Raw genomic sequence first — 17,414 nt, 5'->3', positions numbered from 1 at the left:
CTACTGCAGGTGCAGGCATTCATCCTGGGCCCTTTGCATTGCCTTCACGAGACTTGGGGGCAAGGGGAATTGACAAAAACAAACAAGAGTCCCTGACTGCTCCCATAACTCTGAGTGGCACAACAAGGACTAAAAACTTCTATTGGCTAAATCCAGAGGCCTCTTAAGCTAAAAACCATGGCTGGTTTTAACACTCCACCACTTCCTATTCCTAGGAAGGGTGATTTAGCCTTTTTTAAATGTCAGTCTCCATATATAATATGGAGATACAATGATAGTACCTATTTCACAGAGTTGTAAGGATTGAATGAGTCCATGTAAAGAGCGAGAGTGCCATGTAGAAAGTGCTCAATAAATGGTAGCTGTCTAGAGACTTTACGTTGGTCTTCCTCTGCCTTTCCCTTGGAGAATTTATTCTCTGTGGCATATTTATTTAGACTGCCTCACTGTAAAAGATTCTCCTGTAATTCATAGACATTTTCAGGAGGTTGTCCTACCATTTCATTGAAAACGAGGTCCAGAATTGCCATGCTTTCCTCTCTGCCTCTCTTCTAATTTCCCCATTAAGGTTAGGACAGAGTTCTAATTCCGTCAGTTGAAAATTGTGAGATTAAACGTATACTCCAAGGTGAAGGAGATTTTAGGTTAATATTAGGAATGGACTTCTAAAGTCAGAAGTGTCCAACAACAGGATGGGCTGACTCCGGGCATACAGACAGAGGCTTTCGACTTGCAGAGCTCTGATTTGCCACTGCTTCATCTGTCCCATCAAGTCCCTGGGGTCTGCAAGCTGTCATAATCTATTACACTGCATTGAGGACTGTACCAAACAGATATGCTACCTAATAAGTATTATATTTGTGTGACTTTGGAATTTGTGATGCACGATTTTATACTGTTGTAGTCAAATGAATTGATGAGAGGAAATGAACTATAACTTAGTGAATTGAGAAAGATTATCAGACTTCCCTGGGTATTGCCAAATACAGAGAGCAAACTTTAATGTTAGACTCCAGTTGAAGATCTGGCTCTTGAATCTCCTGCAGAGCTAAAGGCACACACAGCTCTGCAGTGAGGTCATGATAGTCTGTGGGGCCTATGTTGAGTGTAATTAGGCCCATCCATACTATAAACATTATTCCATATTTTGATAAAGTGGGAAAAAATATTGAGGTTTTATCATATATAAGACTTTTATGTGCAAAGTTCAACAGATGTTGCATGCTGCTTTCAGAATTAAAGAAAATTACTTGGACACTGATGTGTCCTTCCGTGAAATGTTTTATTCTTAGCTGTCACACTCCCTGTCCCTTGCCGACACCCATTATAGTGACCAGAAAGTCTGCTTGCTCTGCAGTGATGTGTCTTGACTAGTGCCCATTAGTTTTCAGTAGTTACCCCTGGCCTGCATGTTAGCCTTCAGTTTAATGGCCTTTTTTATGTTCATTCATTTTATTTTATTTCCCATCGTGGTTTTGTTTATTTCTTTTTTGTTTTTTGTTTTTTCTGTTCTCTTTTTTAAAACCGTCGTGGTTTGCCCTTCATATTCCCCAATATTTGCACATGACAAGATGTTGCCATCCCAACATTACCTCCCACTTCACTGACCAGTGCCACTACTGACCATCTAGCACCAGCCACAACTGGACCACTGCCTTCAGCTCCTCGGGATGTCGTGGCCTCCTTGGTCTCTACCCGCTTCATCAAATTGACATGGCGGACACCTGCGTCAGATCCTCATGGGGACAACCTTACCTACTCTGTCTTCTACACCAAGGAAGGGATTGCTAGGTAAGTGCCTGTACGTCTGGAGCCGGTTAGTTGCATCTTGTCCACCCAAGACCAGCCGTCCCCACCCTGACTCTTTACTGTGTAGAATCTCTACCAACTTTCAGTCCAGAAAATATGATCACCCAGATGACCTAGTTTTAGGTCATTGAAAGTAAATTCCTAAACAGACTGAAGTCCTGGTATTCTTTCCTGCCTCTCTGGGATGACTTGAGGAGAGAGTTATTTAAGTTAGAAGTATTAAAATGTAACCAGGGCTACCGTTTTTTCATTAAGAGTCGGTCAAGCACAACCCATAGGCTATGTCTTTCTTAGAACTTTCAGATTCTAGAAATTAAGGTAGTTATTAAAGTAATCTTAATGAATATCTGTCTGTACCCGTACACGGATGTGGGTTGCTGAGCTCTGGGGTGGGGTGGGGGGGTGTCACCTTGATGACACAAGAGTATTTAGTGACTCATTTTCCTAAAACAGCATTTCATTAAATTTCTGTCCATCTCCACCTCTTTCAGGAACTCACGTTGCCTCTCCATTGCTTTTGGAGATTCTCCAGAATCACCAGGCTGCTTTACTCCACAGTCTACCTTTGTTTTATCTATCCAACCTTATTTTCCTTTAACCCCAGTTTAGCTCACTTTCTAATGAAACCAGTCTAATTCCTGTCACAATGCAGTCTATTTTCCCAGTCTGTTCTCTTCAGTCACCTCCCCCTTGAAAAAAGCGTTTTTCAACTGAAACTAAAATTCATTTAATCTTTCTTGGCCCAGACTAAGCCCCATGAAGCCCTCATAAATCTTTCTCTACCTTTTTCAGCACATACAGCTTTTCTCTTGTATGTATGTCTGTGCCACTGATATTGGCACTTAATTATGATAACACATGATCTAATACTACCATAGTTGTTACTCTTCTGTTATTTTATGTGTATTTGTGTTGTTTTCCCAACCAGGTTATAAACTCTTTGGGAGGTACCATGCCACATGCTGACTGTGTACTCTGAATATTGCTGAGTAGATTCCTTCATTGTGCTGTTACTTCACACCAAAATAAGAAAACTAAAATAATCTGTCTTGGTTATGGCCCTAACCCATGAAATAAAGCTTGTATTTCTACAAGCGTGCTTAGATTTGATATATATTGTATTTAATACCAGACTGGCAAGTTCAGCAAGTATAGGCACCTTCGTCAAGTCAGTACCCCTTGGTTTAATACTCTTGAGACATCTGAGTGACGTAATTTGAGTCAGATAGGTGGAGCTGCTCCCAGGGTCATAGAATGTTCATCCGAACACTGCACTGGATGTTTGGGGAGTCACAAAGATAAGGAAACGTAGAGCTAGTCCCAGAAAGGCAAGATATTACTACCAAACAGAACCTGTCTTAAAATGTTTCCAGTAGGCTTTTAGATCGCATTGCAAACGTCATGGGATTACACAGAAGGAAAAAAGCTTTTAGTAATTCCTCAGAAGCAAGCTTATGTGCATCACAGGGCCTTTGCCCTTGTTGTTCCTTCCACCAGAACTGCATTTCCCTCACAAATAACTGTCTGGCTTCTTGTCTGTCATCCTCAGATGATCCCTTCTCAGGTCTTCCATGACTGCCCACCCAGTTTAACCCCTTGGTCACTGTCGCACAGCGGGGCACTTGGTGGCTTGTTCCCAAGCCAGTTGTTAAATTTTCAGGAAATTTTGCAAACCCAATGACATGGCTCAGTAGTTCAGAATTGGGTAGAGGGAGTATTTACAGTGAGAAGTGCTACAAACCAGAGCCAGTTGTTAAACATTTACCAGAACATCACTGTAACATACCACCATATTTTGTTTTTTAGCTTTTGTGTTGTGTTTCTTCAGAACACTTAATACTCAGAAATTTTCTCTTCATATTAATGCACTCATGGTGTTTGTCTTGTTCAGTGGAGTATCACCATCACCTGGAACAGAGCCTGGCTTATAAGTAGCACTACAAGTATAAATAAATACTTGTTAAGTGAGTAATTCTAATGAATGGAGAAATAATAATTATTCAAGAAATGTTGAGATAATTAACCTCCATTTAATAGAAGGAATAAAGTTGTATCTCTGTCTTACGTATAACAACAAGTTATAGATGTATCAAGACGTATTTTTAAAACTTCTAAGTGTATTAGAAGAAAATATAGAAACTATTTTCATCACTTAATATATCTTTTAAAGGAAGACAGAAAATTCAGGAACCATATAGGAGAGAGACAGTTTATTATATAACTGTAAAATTCCATGTGATAAAACATAATAAAAAAAATCAAATTATCAACTGATAAGCTGGGAAAAAATTTAACATTTGTAGAAGATTGTATTGATATCCAGTCTATATAAAGAACTTCTACAAATCACAAGTAAAAGACATATCTCAAGAGGCAGATGGTATAAGTAGGTGCCTCAAAGAAGTTAGTGGAAAGCCCATTAAAGTTCAAAAAAAAAGTTTTCACGATTACTAACAATCTTGGAAATACAAAATGATGAGTTACCATTTTTCACATGTAAGGCTGGCAGAAATTTTAAGTTGATAATATCCAGTGTTAAGTGAGCTGAATGTTGGGATTAAATCCAATCTAGGCTCTTGGTGGTAGTATAAGTTAGAGGAGCCTTTGGAGAAGGTGATTTGGCAGAATTAAAAAAAAAATTTTAATGCACGTTCCTTTCAACCCAACAATTACACTTCTAGGTGTCTGTCCTATAGATATGCCAATATACATACACATAGGGCACTCATAAAAAATGTTTATGTAGCATTATTTGTAAGGATTAAAAAAAAACAAAGTAAATGTCCACTGGTAGAGGAATGGGCATATAGTTAATATATGTATATCCATATGAAGTATGATGCAGGAATTTTTTTAATGACTTATATCTATATATTTTGATGTGTATATAAATGCCTAGGTCAGTGATTCTCAACCAGGGACAGATTTGCCCCCCATCTCCCAGTGGGCATTTGGCAATGTCTGCTGACATTTTTGGTTATTGCAGCTGAGGTGGGAGGGAATGCTTACTGCTGTCTAGTGAGTAGAAGCCAGAGATGCTGATAAACATCCTACAATGTACAGGACAGCTCCCCCCCACCCACCAAAACAAAGAATTATCTTGCCCAAAATGTCAAGATACAGGTCTACATGCCACCTTTAGGTCTCAGGGTGGAACAGGTTTTAAGGAGGGAGAAAAACTAGGACTTTTAATTATATATACTTTTGTTTTTAATGAAAATCTGTCACTTATTAGTGAATCATGTGTTGAAATAAGCAGGGATGATTAATAAATGAAGTTGGAATTGAAAAAATGTAGAAGATAAATTGGCAGGGGCAGGAGGACAGGGCAAGTATATGTGAAGAAAGAGGAGATGCAAGGAAGATCCAATTTAATTTGTGTTGTTGGAAGGAAGGGAAAGTAAGAAAGCTCTGGCCTAGAGTTTTTGGTCAGAATTAGTAAGAGATTACAATAAAGTGGAAGTTTGGAGCCAAGTGTTGGAATGCCAGTAAGAATTTTGACAATCAGTTAAGAAGGGACCATTTTAGACTTCTGAGCAAGTGTACACTGTGGTTTTATTAAACAGCTTTTATTAGCAGTACTTGGAGGGTACTGCATAAGATTAGAGAGGAAAAGCAGTGGAGTCAGGGAGACAGATCAGTAGTAGTTAGGTTGATCTAGGCATGTGGTAGGCCCAGATGAAGATGACAGCAGTGACTTGGAACAGACAATAAATCTGGGGAATATTTCAAAGGAATATTCTTGGAGATTGTAATAATAATTTTTGTCGCTTCATTACTTTATGATTTCTGAATAGAAGCAATGAAAGAATAGAAATAACACTAAGTCAAAGACTAGATCCCTGTTACTTGTTTTATAAACAAAACTTATTTAACCTTTATAAGTTAAATTTTCTCATCTAAAAAATGAAGGTCTTCATAGACATTATCTTCATAGACTTAAAACATTTCGATGTGAGGATATATGCCGCTGCCTGCATTTACGAATTCCCCTACTTCCTGCATTTGATAATTCAACCACCAGGTGGCATTATGTGCCTTGGTCATGAGCTATATAATTCTGTTGGGTACCTGAGTTTCCTGAAATTCCAGAGGGTTCTTCCTCTGCCATTCCACCTATGAAATGTTCACCTTTTTTTTTCAATGCCTTTAATGTAAACAGCAGTATTTTCTGTTAGCCACCAAATGGAAAGTACAGCGTAAGTTATTCCAGAAATTAATAGCATCTTAGAGTTGGACAAAGCCTTACATATCTGTTAGTCTAGTCTGGGAGCTGGCAAACTATAGACCCTGGGCCAAATCAAACTTGTTATTTTTATGGCCCAAGAGCTAAGAATAGTTTTTACATTTTCAAACGGTTACATTTTAATAGGTTATACAAGTAACTACAGTTGACCCTTGAACGACATGGGTTTGAACTGCACACATCCACTTATATGTGGATTTTTCTGTACTATGGTACAGTACTACATGATCCACAATTGGTTGAATTCCCAGATTCAGAACTGTGGATAGGGAGGAGCAACTAAAGTTATACTTGGATTTTTAACTGTGGAGATGGTTGGTAATATTTTTCATTTGGCATCTTGGCCTGTAGATATTTACTATCAAGCCCTTTAAGAAAAAGTTCACCACCCTGGGCTCATTCTTTCATTTAATACATGAAGAAACTGAAGCCCAGAAAGAATTGGTGACTTTCCTACTATTCCCTAGCAAGCTAGTAGTGTTGCCAGAACTAGAATTGGAGCTCCTAACTTCTGGCCCAGCACTGTCTTAGTATAAAGTGTATCTTTTTCTTTCTCTTTTGACTCTTAGCTAAGACATTCTAACCTAAGACCCATCGTAACCTCACACATTTATGAGAATTGTCCTTCATAACTCACCCTGGATCTTTCCTGAAGTCAAAAGTTTTTTTCTAGACAGACACTTGGTTCTGGGACCTCAGACCAATCTACTGTTAGAAGCCTTTTCAGGTGCTAGATGTTTCATCTTAGGGAATCATACCTACTACTGATTTTTTCTTATTGTAATGCTTCTGTAGAAATTTGTTCTAGGTATTTTCCCCTTTTACATAGGAACAAACAAAAAGATAAACGTGATATCATTAGTATATCATTTACACATCAAAAGGCAAATTTCCATTCATTCGTTCAGTACACATTTGCGATGGTACTTCTGTGTGTGAGCCTTCTGCTAGTGCTTCTGTGGTATGTGAACATGAATGAACACTCTTTCACTTTTATTTAAAGTAAGATAGTGCCCCCCCTCCCCGCCCCCGCTGTCTTTCTGAGAGAGAACTTGTTTAAAGTTTCATGTACAGTGAGCGAAACAGACTATTCTGTGCTCTGGCGTGGAGCTGTTAGTTTAATGAAATGTCAAATACCATACTTCCTTTTAGACGGCATTTGTAATTGGATCAAGTGTCAGAAACCTCACAGCATAAGAAGTCAGTTGATACTCTCCTTCTAAATCTTGTGATTTAGAGGTTTAGCTGAAGAGAAAATAATATCTATAGATATCCCAAGTGTCTCTGAGCAATAACTTTTATTACCATGATATTCTTTTCCAATGGACCTAACTGACTGTAGACAGACAACCTTTATAAATACGTTGTGGGTGGGTACTGTTTGTTTGTTTTAATTAAAATAACATAATTTAAAGAACTATAGAAAACTATTGAAAAACGCTCACATCTCCGAAATGCAGATGTTCACACACAATCAGACAAATTGGCATATGGTCACGTAGAACTAAACAAATCTTAATCAGTAGCTTCAGGGAAAATTATCAGTATTTTAAAGTAAGAATTTAATTCAACAGATTATTAGGTAATTTTAAATAATTTCTTCCACAGAGTAGTTTTGGGCCCTTTTATTGCTCTCTCAAGATAGCCACAGATCTTTCCTCACATGATCAGTAATTCTTAAAGACCAGCTATTTGTCTAAAGCAATTATTTTCCTTTACAATATTTGTTGAAAGCAAATATAATCTGGTTTTTGTTATAGTGAGTGAGTACAGTATACTGAGCATAATTATGGGCCCAAGTGTGGACACAGAGACCCCCAAAATAGAGCCTGGAGGCCACCTTTTTTAAGAACCTACCTGATAACTGTTTTTATGTTTTCATCTCATAACACTAGACCACTGGCCATTTGTACTGTTTGTGATAAGGTTTGTTAAACATTTCAAATCAGTTTGAAAATCATTCAAGAAGATTTTTTGTTTTAAGAAATAAATTATAAAAATCAGAGGCATGGGCTTTCCTGGTGGCTCAGTGGTTGGAGGTCTGCCTGCCGATGCAGGGGACACGGGTTCGTGACCCGGTCCGGGGGATCCCACATGCCGCGGAGTGGCTGGGCCCGTGAGCCATGGCCGCTGGGCCTGCGCGTCCGGAGCCTGTGCTCCGCGGCGGGAGAGGCCACAACAGTGAGAGCCCCGCGTACCGCAAAAAAAATAATAATAATAAAATAAAATCAGAGTCATGATGAGCTTATTTTATAGACTGGATTCATTTAAATTGTTAATGTTTTGTTCTCAGTTTTGAAAGTGATAATCTCTAATTTTCTTTTTATTGAGAGTCTGTTATCCAGAAGATACACAGCATCCTTTGATACTGTCCGTGAAAATTGGGTCATACCTATAATCACCTTCTATATGTCTCCCTGAGGATAACCCCTTAAAATTCAGTGATTCCTAAAGCGTACAGAATTGGTGACCAGCTGCCCCATTTGAGATGGCACCAAGAAGACTCTTTGTGTCTTTTCTGAAAGGAAGTTGTGATTATAGCCAGCAATATCAGTAATGTTTAAGCAAGAACACCAGCGATTTATCAGACATGCATGACATTGCTCTTTGCCAGCGTCCATATTCTGTGCACTGTTTCGCCCCCAAAAGTTTCCTTTTTTGAGAGTCAATTTGACTTAGATTTATTAAGATTTTGATGTCATATGGTATCTATAGGCATTACAATGAAAATGAAACTGCACATTCTGGAAATTTTCCTAATCGATCCCTCTTTCTCCAAAGGGAACGTGTTGAAAATACCAGTCGCCCCGGAGAAATGCAGGTAACCATCCAAAACCTAATGCCAGCGACTGTGTACATCTTTAGAGTTATGGCTCAAAATAAACATGGCTCCGGAGAGAGTTCAGCTCCACTACGAGTAGAAACACAGCCTGAGGGTAAGTCTCCCACCTCTCTGTCAGCCCCACCTATAGGGAGACCTGTATGAAGGGCTACCTTATATATAGCCTGGCATACCATAGGAGTGCAGAAGATAACAGTTCCTCACCTTCAAGGTCCTTACAAAATAGTTACGGGAGATCAAATTAATTCACATCAAGCAGTAGCAAATAGTGTAAGACAATATAATTCTGCTGATAGACACCCAAATTTCACTGATCCTTTAAGACTAGCTCAGATGCCTTCCTAGAACCTTCCCTCTGATCTTATCTAATATTGTATCTCGACAGTCCTAAGATACATTATCATTTTCTTCCTTGAATTATGGTTATGAATATATCTCATTAATTTTATGGCAAAGACAGAGTCTTTTCTATCCTTTTATTTCCCACCATATCTAATGCAGTGCCTCACATAGGAAGTAGGTATTTAATCATTGTTCAACGGGATTGCCCTGATCTTTATACATACCACACTCTTTGGAATCTCTTCAGGGCTTTACTTTGGACCTGCTGTCTTTTGTGCTAAATAATGTTACTTCCAGTTACAGTTCTTAAGATTTTCTCCAACTGAAATGAGTGTCAAGTTGATTTATCTTAGAAATGTCTTCTGTGTCTTAAATTTTGGTTTTAAACTATAGGCCAGAAATGACAAGAAGCAGTCAAATCAGAATTAATGCTTATCTCATGAGGCTTTCTTCTACACTTTTACCTTTTAACATGAGCCACTGTTTTTCCTTGGATCCTTCTCCAGATTTCTTTTACTGTTAACTGCACTAGTGTTTCTGTATTAACAAACTTGCAGTAACAAAATTTTACTTCAGCTAGGGAGCATGGGAGATAAATTCATGAAAGCTACTGACCAGGGAACTAAGCATATTAAATGAATTTACCGCTGAAACTATGGAAATAATTCAAGGACTCTGCCTGATGGGTAGAATAGGTGAAGTCGAAAAGCTGTGGAACTTCACTTTCTAATGCTGCAGCAAATCATTTACCCGTCAAACAGTTATTGAGGACCTCCTCTACCAGGCACTGCAAAAACTATAAGAGATGCAGAGGATGGACAAGATAGGAATTCTCCCCTTAAAGAATGAGCAGTCAATATAGGAGGCCATTGATCATTCCAGTAATAGAGCTTAAAGATCAGGAATCAAATCCAAGCAAAAACAAGAGGCCCAACAGAGAGCAGGGGGCGGGGGGGGCGGGGCGGTGTTGATTTAAGGAAAGAATGTGTTCTTGCTGCAGGGAAAGGATGTTGAATTTCATGGTTACTGTGTTCAGATGAGAGCAGGAACTCTATTAGATTTCACACTCAAGCCACGAAGCAAAACTCAATTTTCCTTCATTAACTCTCACATACAGGCGTCATTCATGAGAGATAATGGAATACAGAACAAGGAAGAGTTACTGTAAAAGTTAGGTATATCAAGTCAGGTTCCTAGAAAAAGATGAGACCTGAGGTTGGCCTTAAAGCATTTGGCTTAGAGCAAGCATTCTTGGGGAAGGACACTGCTTGACCCCACCCCAAAATAGGACAAACAGTGCACATGCAAGGTGAGTCATGATGAAAGTAAAGGAAAAGACCACTGAATTTGATTCAGTTTCAGGGTTCAATCCTGGGGCCATGAACCTTCTGAAGATACATGAAAATATTTGTGTGTCTGTACATCTTCACATTTTCCTTGGGAAAGAGCCTGTGGTTTTCATTATCATTTCAGAACTTACAAGTCAAACTATTGAGAACCACTGGACTAGAAGGGGCATTGTCAAGTTAGAGATGAAAAAAGAGATTTATTGAGTGCCTGTCATGTGCCAGGCACCATGCTAGGCAGCAAGATGTAAAGACGAGTAAGACTTGACTTCTGTTCACAAGGAGCTTACAGTTTGGTACCAGCACCAGACAAGTAAACGGGCAATGATGTGATGTACAGTCATCACAAGGAAAGTAGGCAGCACAATCATTTATTCAAGGAATTCGATTAAACGAAAGTAGCTAAATAAGAATATAGATGGAAGGGTCAGCAGATTCTGGTGAGAGTATTTTAGGGGTAGAGAGTGACTATAACATGTTTTGGCAAAAGAGGAGTTAGTGGAGAGAGATTTGCATTTTATCTGGAGGTATTCAGCTTGGGGGCAGGTGGGAGGGGCCGTAAGTGTGGGAGTCAGCCTTGGGAAAATAGTTTACATTTTTAGCTTTTCAAACCAACTTAAATTTTTTTCCATTTTTTAATGCCACTGTACAGATGAAATGAAAGAATTTACTAGCTCCTATTTTAGGATCATCTTTGCCTACATTTAGCCAATGAATATACTGAAAGTGATTTCAAGGGAATTTGTTCTGTTCTCCTTCCCTTTTAAAAAGTTAGGGGAAAGTTTTCCATAGCAGCAGAAGTGTGAACAATTCCCACCTGTCAGGCTGCACAAAATATGCTCTTAAGTGAATAACATGATTCATGCCTAAATAAAGCAAACAACTGCCAGAAAACCATATTCAGGTTTCTCTGCTTTGGTAGGAAAACGAATCTTCAACTGTCATGCTGTTATTTAAGCAAGCCAGCTTGTTGTACATTTTGTTCGTTTTTCCCCCTTTCCTTAAATCTAATGGATGTCTGTTACAGAAGCAGTGGCACCAGAGAAATGGTTTTCAGATACAGAGTATCCACCAAAGTGTAGATATAGGCACCTGCCAGGATTTGTGTATAAACTGGGACTGGAACCTGTCAGTCAGACAAAAAGAATATAGTAATAAAGGATGTGAGCTGTTGTAGGATTTAGAGCTGGGCAGACAGTCAGTCAGCCAATCGTGGGATCTTCCAGTCACATCATCCCACAGAGGGTGTTGTCATAATCCCCTAACTGGTTTTCCTGAGTCCACGTTTTAGAACGAGGAAGTGCTCAGCTCCTAGCTCCACTACCCGCCAACTTTTCCATCTTTTGGGAATGGTTCTTAACCTCTCAGCCTCATCCATAAGTAGGGATGATAACAGTATCCGTCTCATTTGGGTTAGTGCACAGATTAAATAAGATGTAATTTAAATAAATGTAAAGCACTTAATGCTGGACTGATTGCAAGCATTCAATAAATGGTGGCTATTTTTAAAATTATTATTTATCTAGTCTTGTGCCATTATTGTTTTTCTTCCATGCATGTTTTCACATGTTCTTTTTAAATGCAGATCTGATCATGTCATGTTCCTGCTCAAAATTTTTCAGTAATTACCTAACACCTGCAAGAAATAATCTAAACTCATAGCAGGGCCTTAGAGGTTCTCCTTTATCTGGCTCTTGTCATCCTTTGCAGCATTCTTTCTCCCATATCCATTCTTGTTTCACCCTGAACCACATGACACTGTCTTCTTACCTGTTATGTCCAAATTGATTGGATCAGTTTCCCTCTTGGTGTCTGAGAAAACTACTCATTCTTCCTGCTCCCCGGAAGTCCTCACCAATCCTTCCCTTTTGTAACCACCCCCACCCAAAGCAGAATTATGTACTCTCTTCTTTCAGTTTTCATTACAGACGTTACCTAATCTATCAGCACTTAGGATCTTCTTTGTAACTGTATGTCTGACTTCCCTCTAGACTGGGAGTTCTTTGTGGGCAGGGACTCTGTCCATCATTCATTGTATGCCCAGAGCCTGGTAAAAGAAGGCTCTCTTTTTGTGATGTTTGCTTTTATGTGCTTCAGTCCCACTGCAAAACTAGGATTTTATAAACCACAAGAAGAATTCTGCACTGTTCACTTTTTTCTTTGAATAAATTTGAGATACATCACAGATGATTTTTGGTTTTTCAGTCATAAAGAGGGAAATCATTTAATTAGATATTATCCTGAAACCACTTCAGTCAGAACGCTTGTTTTCGTAGTTTTTATTGTTTTAAAAACATAGCCAGGGCTTCCCTGGTGGCGCAGTGGTTAAGAATCAGCCTGCCAACGCAGGGGACACAGGTTCGAGTCCTGGTCCGGGAAGATCCCACATGCCGCGGAGCAACTAAGCCTGTGTGCCAGAACTACTGAGCCTGCACTCTAGAGCCTGGAAGCCACAACTACTGAGCCCACATGCCACAACTACTGAAGCCCACGTGCCTAGAGCCCATGCTCTTCAACAAGAGAAGCCACCTCAGTGAGAAGCCCATGCACCGCAATGAAGAGGAGTCCCCGCTCGCTGCAACTAGAGAAGACCCACGTGCAGCAGCGAAGACCGGACGCAGCCAAAAATAAATAATTAATTAATTAAATTAAAAAAAAAACCATAGTGTGCCATTATTGCTGAGAATGGTCTTGAGGGATGCAGTAAATTTTATTTATGTCTTACTGTCTTGAAATTTTCTTTCTAGTTCAGCTCCCTGGCCCAGCACCTAACATCCGAGCGTATGCAACTTCACCTACTTCCATTACTGTCACCTGGGAAACACCATTGTCTGGAAATGGGGAAATTCAGAATTACAAACTGTACTACATGGAAAAAGGAACTGATAAAGAACAGGTATAATAGGAAGCCATTTTTTTAATGCATTGATTGGAATAGTAGAGTTGAAATATATTTCCTAAACTCAATACCTGCTTGTCTAGAAATCTGAGGAAAAAAATATGTATAAGAAATGAAAAGTTGATAGATTCTATTTCCTGGTACAAAGGTTTATTCTGTAGTTTTTGCCAGCAAGGGCTCCTAAACACCAAGGAGTATTTCTCAGCAAACTGCAGTGCTTATGATTAATTTGCTTTAACTGTTAAATAATATTCTGTAAAAGGGACAAAAATCTGCATTATGTCAAATATAGAATTTGTATAGTTCTTTATTTTGCAGCATTTCTTTTGGCTTGAGTTGTGTATATATAAATTGTTTTATTTTATTCAAGGATGTTGATGTTTCAAGTCACTCCCACACCATTAACGGGTTGAAAAAATATACAGAGTATAGTTTCCGAGTGGTGGCCTACAATAAACATGGTCCTGGAGTCTCCACACAAGATGTTGCTGTTCGAACATTTTCAGATGGTGAGTCTTTCTTCCTCTGGAACAAAATACCATGCTTGGGGGCGCTGGTGGCATAGTAGCGAGATCATGGGCTTTGATGTCAAGGAGACTTGACATCTGAACTGGTTCAGATACCAGTTCTAGTAGTGTGACTTCAGTCAAGTCACTTCACATGTCTGAGCATGTTTCCTTATATGTGAAATTTATAATACCAACTTCATTGGGTTGCTGTAAAGATCCAGTGAGAGAGCATAGAACATGTAGTGCCTGGCACTGAATAGTTTCTCTGTATTTTTATTTTTACTAGATGCTTTTGTATAAGTAAATATTATTGCTTGTTCATAGCCCAAACCATCCCAGGGCTGTTGGAAGGCTGGGCTTGCTCTACTTAATAATCATATTTGCCTGCCAAATAGGTCTTTTTTTTTTTTTAACATCTTTATTGGAGTATAATTGCTTTACAATGGTGTGTTAGTTTCTGCTGTATAACAAAGTGAATCAGCTATACATATACATATATCCCCATATCTCCTCCCTCTTGCATCTCCCTCCCACCCTCCCTATCCCACCCCTCTAGGTGGGCACAAAGCATCGAGCTGATCTCCCTGTGCTATGTAGCTGCTTCCCACTAGCTACCTGTTTTGCATTTGGTAGTGTGTATATGTCCCTGCCACTCTCTCACTTCATCCCAGCTTTCGCTTCCCCCTCCCCATGTCCTCAAGTGCATTCTCTATGTCTGTGTCTTTATTCCTGTCCTAACCCTAGGTTCTTCAGAACCTTTTTTTTTTTTTTAAGATTCCATATATATGTGTTAGCATACGGTATTTGTTTTCCTCTTTCTGACTTACTTCACTCTGTATGACAGTCTCTAGGTCCATCCACCTCACTACAAATAACTCAATTTCGTTTCTTTTTATGGCTGAGTAATATTCCATTGTATATATGTGCCACATCTTTATCCATTCATCAGTCGATGGACACTTAGGTTGGTTCCATGTCCTGGATATTGTAAATAGAGCTGCAGTGAACATTTTGGTGCATGACTCTCTTCGAATTATGGTTTTCTCAGGGTATATGCCCAGTAGTGGGATTGCTGGGTCGTATGTTAGTTCTATTTTTAGTTTTTTAAGGAACCTGCATACTGTTCTCCATAGTGGCTGTATCAATTTACATTCCCACCAACAGTGCAAGAGGGTTCCCTTTTCTCCACACCCTCTCCAGCATTTATTGTTTGTAGATTTTTTGATGATGGCCATTCTGACTGGTGTGAGGTGATACCTCATTGTAGTTTTGATTTGCATTTCTCTAATAATTAGTGATGTTGAACATCCTTTCATGTGTTTGTTGGCAATCTGTATATCTTCTTTGGACAAATGTCTATTCAGGTCTTCTGCCCATTTTGGGATTGGGTTGTTTATTTTTTTTATATTGAGCTGCATGAGCTGCTTGTCAGTTTTGGAAATTAATCCTTTGTCAGTTGCTTCGTTTGCAAATATTTTCTCCCATTCTGAGGGTTGTCTTTTCGTCTTTTTATGGTTTCCTTTGCTGTGCAACAGCTGTTAAGTTTCATTAGGTCCCACTTGTTTATTTTTGTTTTTATTTCCATTTCTCTAGAAGATGAGTCAAAAAGGATCTTGCTGTGATTTATGTCATAGAGTGTTCTGCCTGTGTTTTCCTCTAAGAGTTTGATAGTGTCTGGCCTTACATTTAGGTCTTTAATCCATTTTGAGTTTATTTTTATGTATGGTGTTAGGGAGTGTTCTAATTTCATTCTTTTACATGTAGCTGTCCAGTTTTCCCAGCACAACTTATTGAAGAGGCTGTCTTTTCTCCATTGTATATTCTTGCCTCCTTTGTCAAAGATAAGGTGACCATATGTGAGTGGGTTTATCTCTGGGCTTTCTATCCTGTTCCACTGATCTATATTTCTGTTTTTGTGCCAATACCATACTGTCTTGATTACTGTAGCTTTGTAGTATATAGTCTGAAGTCAGGGAGGCTGATTCCTCGAGCTCCGTTTTTCTTTCTCAAGATTGCTTTGACTATTCGGGGTCTTTTGTGTTTCCATGCAAATTGTGAGATTGTTTGTTCTAGTTCTGTGAAAAATAGCATTGGTAGTTTGATAGGGATTGCATTGAATCTGTAGATTGCTTTGGGTAGAATAGTCATTTTTACAGTGTTGATTCTTCCACTCCAAGAACATGGTATATCTCTCTATATATTTGTATCATCTTTAATTTCTTTCATCAGTGTCATAGTTTTCTGCATACATGTCTTTTGTCTCCTTTGGTAGGTTTATTCCTAGGTATTTTATTTTTTTTGCTGCAGTGGTAAATGGGAGTGTTTCCTTAGTTTCTCTTTCAGATTTTTCACCATTAGTGTATAGGAATGCCAGAGATTTCTGTGCATTAATTTTGTATCCTGCTACTTTACCAAATTCATTAATTAGCTCTAGTAGTTTTCTGGTAGCATCTTTAGGATTCTCTGTGTATAGTATAGTATCATGTCATCTGCAAACAGTGACAGCTTTACTTCTTCTTTTCCAATTTGGATTCCTTCTGTTTCTTTTTCTTCTGTGATTGTTGTGGCTAAAGAGAAACCTTGTCTTTTTAGCAAGCCTTGTCTTTTTCCTGATCTTAGTGGACATGGTTTCAGTTTTTCACCATTGAGAACGATGTTGCCTGTGGGTTTGTCATATATGGCCTTTATTATGTTGAGGTAAGTTCCCTCTGTGCCTACTTTCTGGAGGGTTTTTTATCATAAATGGGTGTTGAATTTTGTTGAAAGCTTTTTCTGCATCTATTGAGATGATCATATGGTTTTTCTCCTTCAATTTGTTAATGTGGTTTATCACACTGATTGATTTGAGTATATTGAAGAATCCTTCCTTTTCTGGGACAAACCCCATTGATCATGGTGTATGATCCTTTTAATGTGCTGTTGGATTCTGTTTGCTAGTGTTTTGTTGAGGATTTTTGCATCTATGTTCATCAGTGATATTTGCCTGTAGTTTTCTTTTTTTGTGACATCTTTGTCTGGTTTTGGTATTAGGGTGATGGTGGCCTCATAGAATGAGTTTGAGAGTGTTCTTCCCCCTGCTATAGTTTGGAAGAGTTTGAGAAGGATAGGTGTTAGCTCTTCTCTAAATTTTTGTTAGAGTTCGCCTGTGAAGCCATCTGGTCCTGGGCTTTTGTTTGTTGGAAGATTTTTAATCACAGTCTTAATTTCAGTGCTTGTGACTGTTCTGTTTATATTTTCTATTTCTTCCTGGTTCAGTCTTGGAAGGTTGTGCTTTTCTAAGAATTTGTCCATCTCTTCCAGGTTGTCCATTTTATTGGCATATAGTTGCTTGTAGTAATCTCTCATGATCCTTTGTATTTCTGCAGTGTCAGAAATACAGTCAGTTGTTACTTCTCCTTTTTCATTTCTAGTTCTATTGGTT

General features: G+C 38.8%; 1 protein-coding gene across 17 annotated transcripts in view; it reads left to right on the top strand.

Annotated features, from left to right (window-relative positions):
- The window catches only part of NEO1 (neogenin 1), a 240,638-nt gene that overhangs the window by 173,921 nt on the left and 49,303 nt on the right, over positions 1 to 17,414 (top strand). For 14 of the 17 annotated variants that reach the window (XM_089907036.1, XM_089907025.1, XM_030761711.2 and 11 more), the window contains 4 exons: positions 1,572 to 1,791; positions 8,837 to 8,991; positions 13,333 to 13,481; positions 13,855 to 13,993. In XM_089907036.1, coding sequence (XP_089763162.1) covers positions 1,572 to 1,791; positions 8,837 to 8,991; positions 13,333 to 13,481; positions 13,855 to 13,993 — 663 coding nt within the window. The remainder of the gene's footprint in view (positions 1 to 1,571; positions 1,792 to 8,836; positions 8,992 to 13,332; positions 13,482 to 13,854; positions 13,994 to 17,414) is intronic. The other 3 variants (XM_089907038.1, XM_030761717.2, XM_089907029.1) reach the window with 1 other exon arrangement.

Source organism: Delphinapterus leucas, chromosome 2 (assembly GCF_059928025.1).
Source record: "Delphinapterus leucas isolate spDelLeu-1000000601 "Yukka" chromosome 2, BTC_Dleu_Yukka2, whole genome shotgun sequence".
In the NCBI taxonomy this organism is placed as follows: domain Eukaryota; kingdom Metazoa; phylum Chordata; class Mammalia; order Artiodactyla; family Monodontidae; genus Delphinapterus; species Delphinapterus leucas.
The sequence above is the reverse complement of the archived record's forward strand: the minus strand, read 5'-3'. Positions and strand labels throughout refer to the sequence as shown.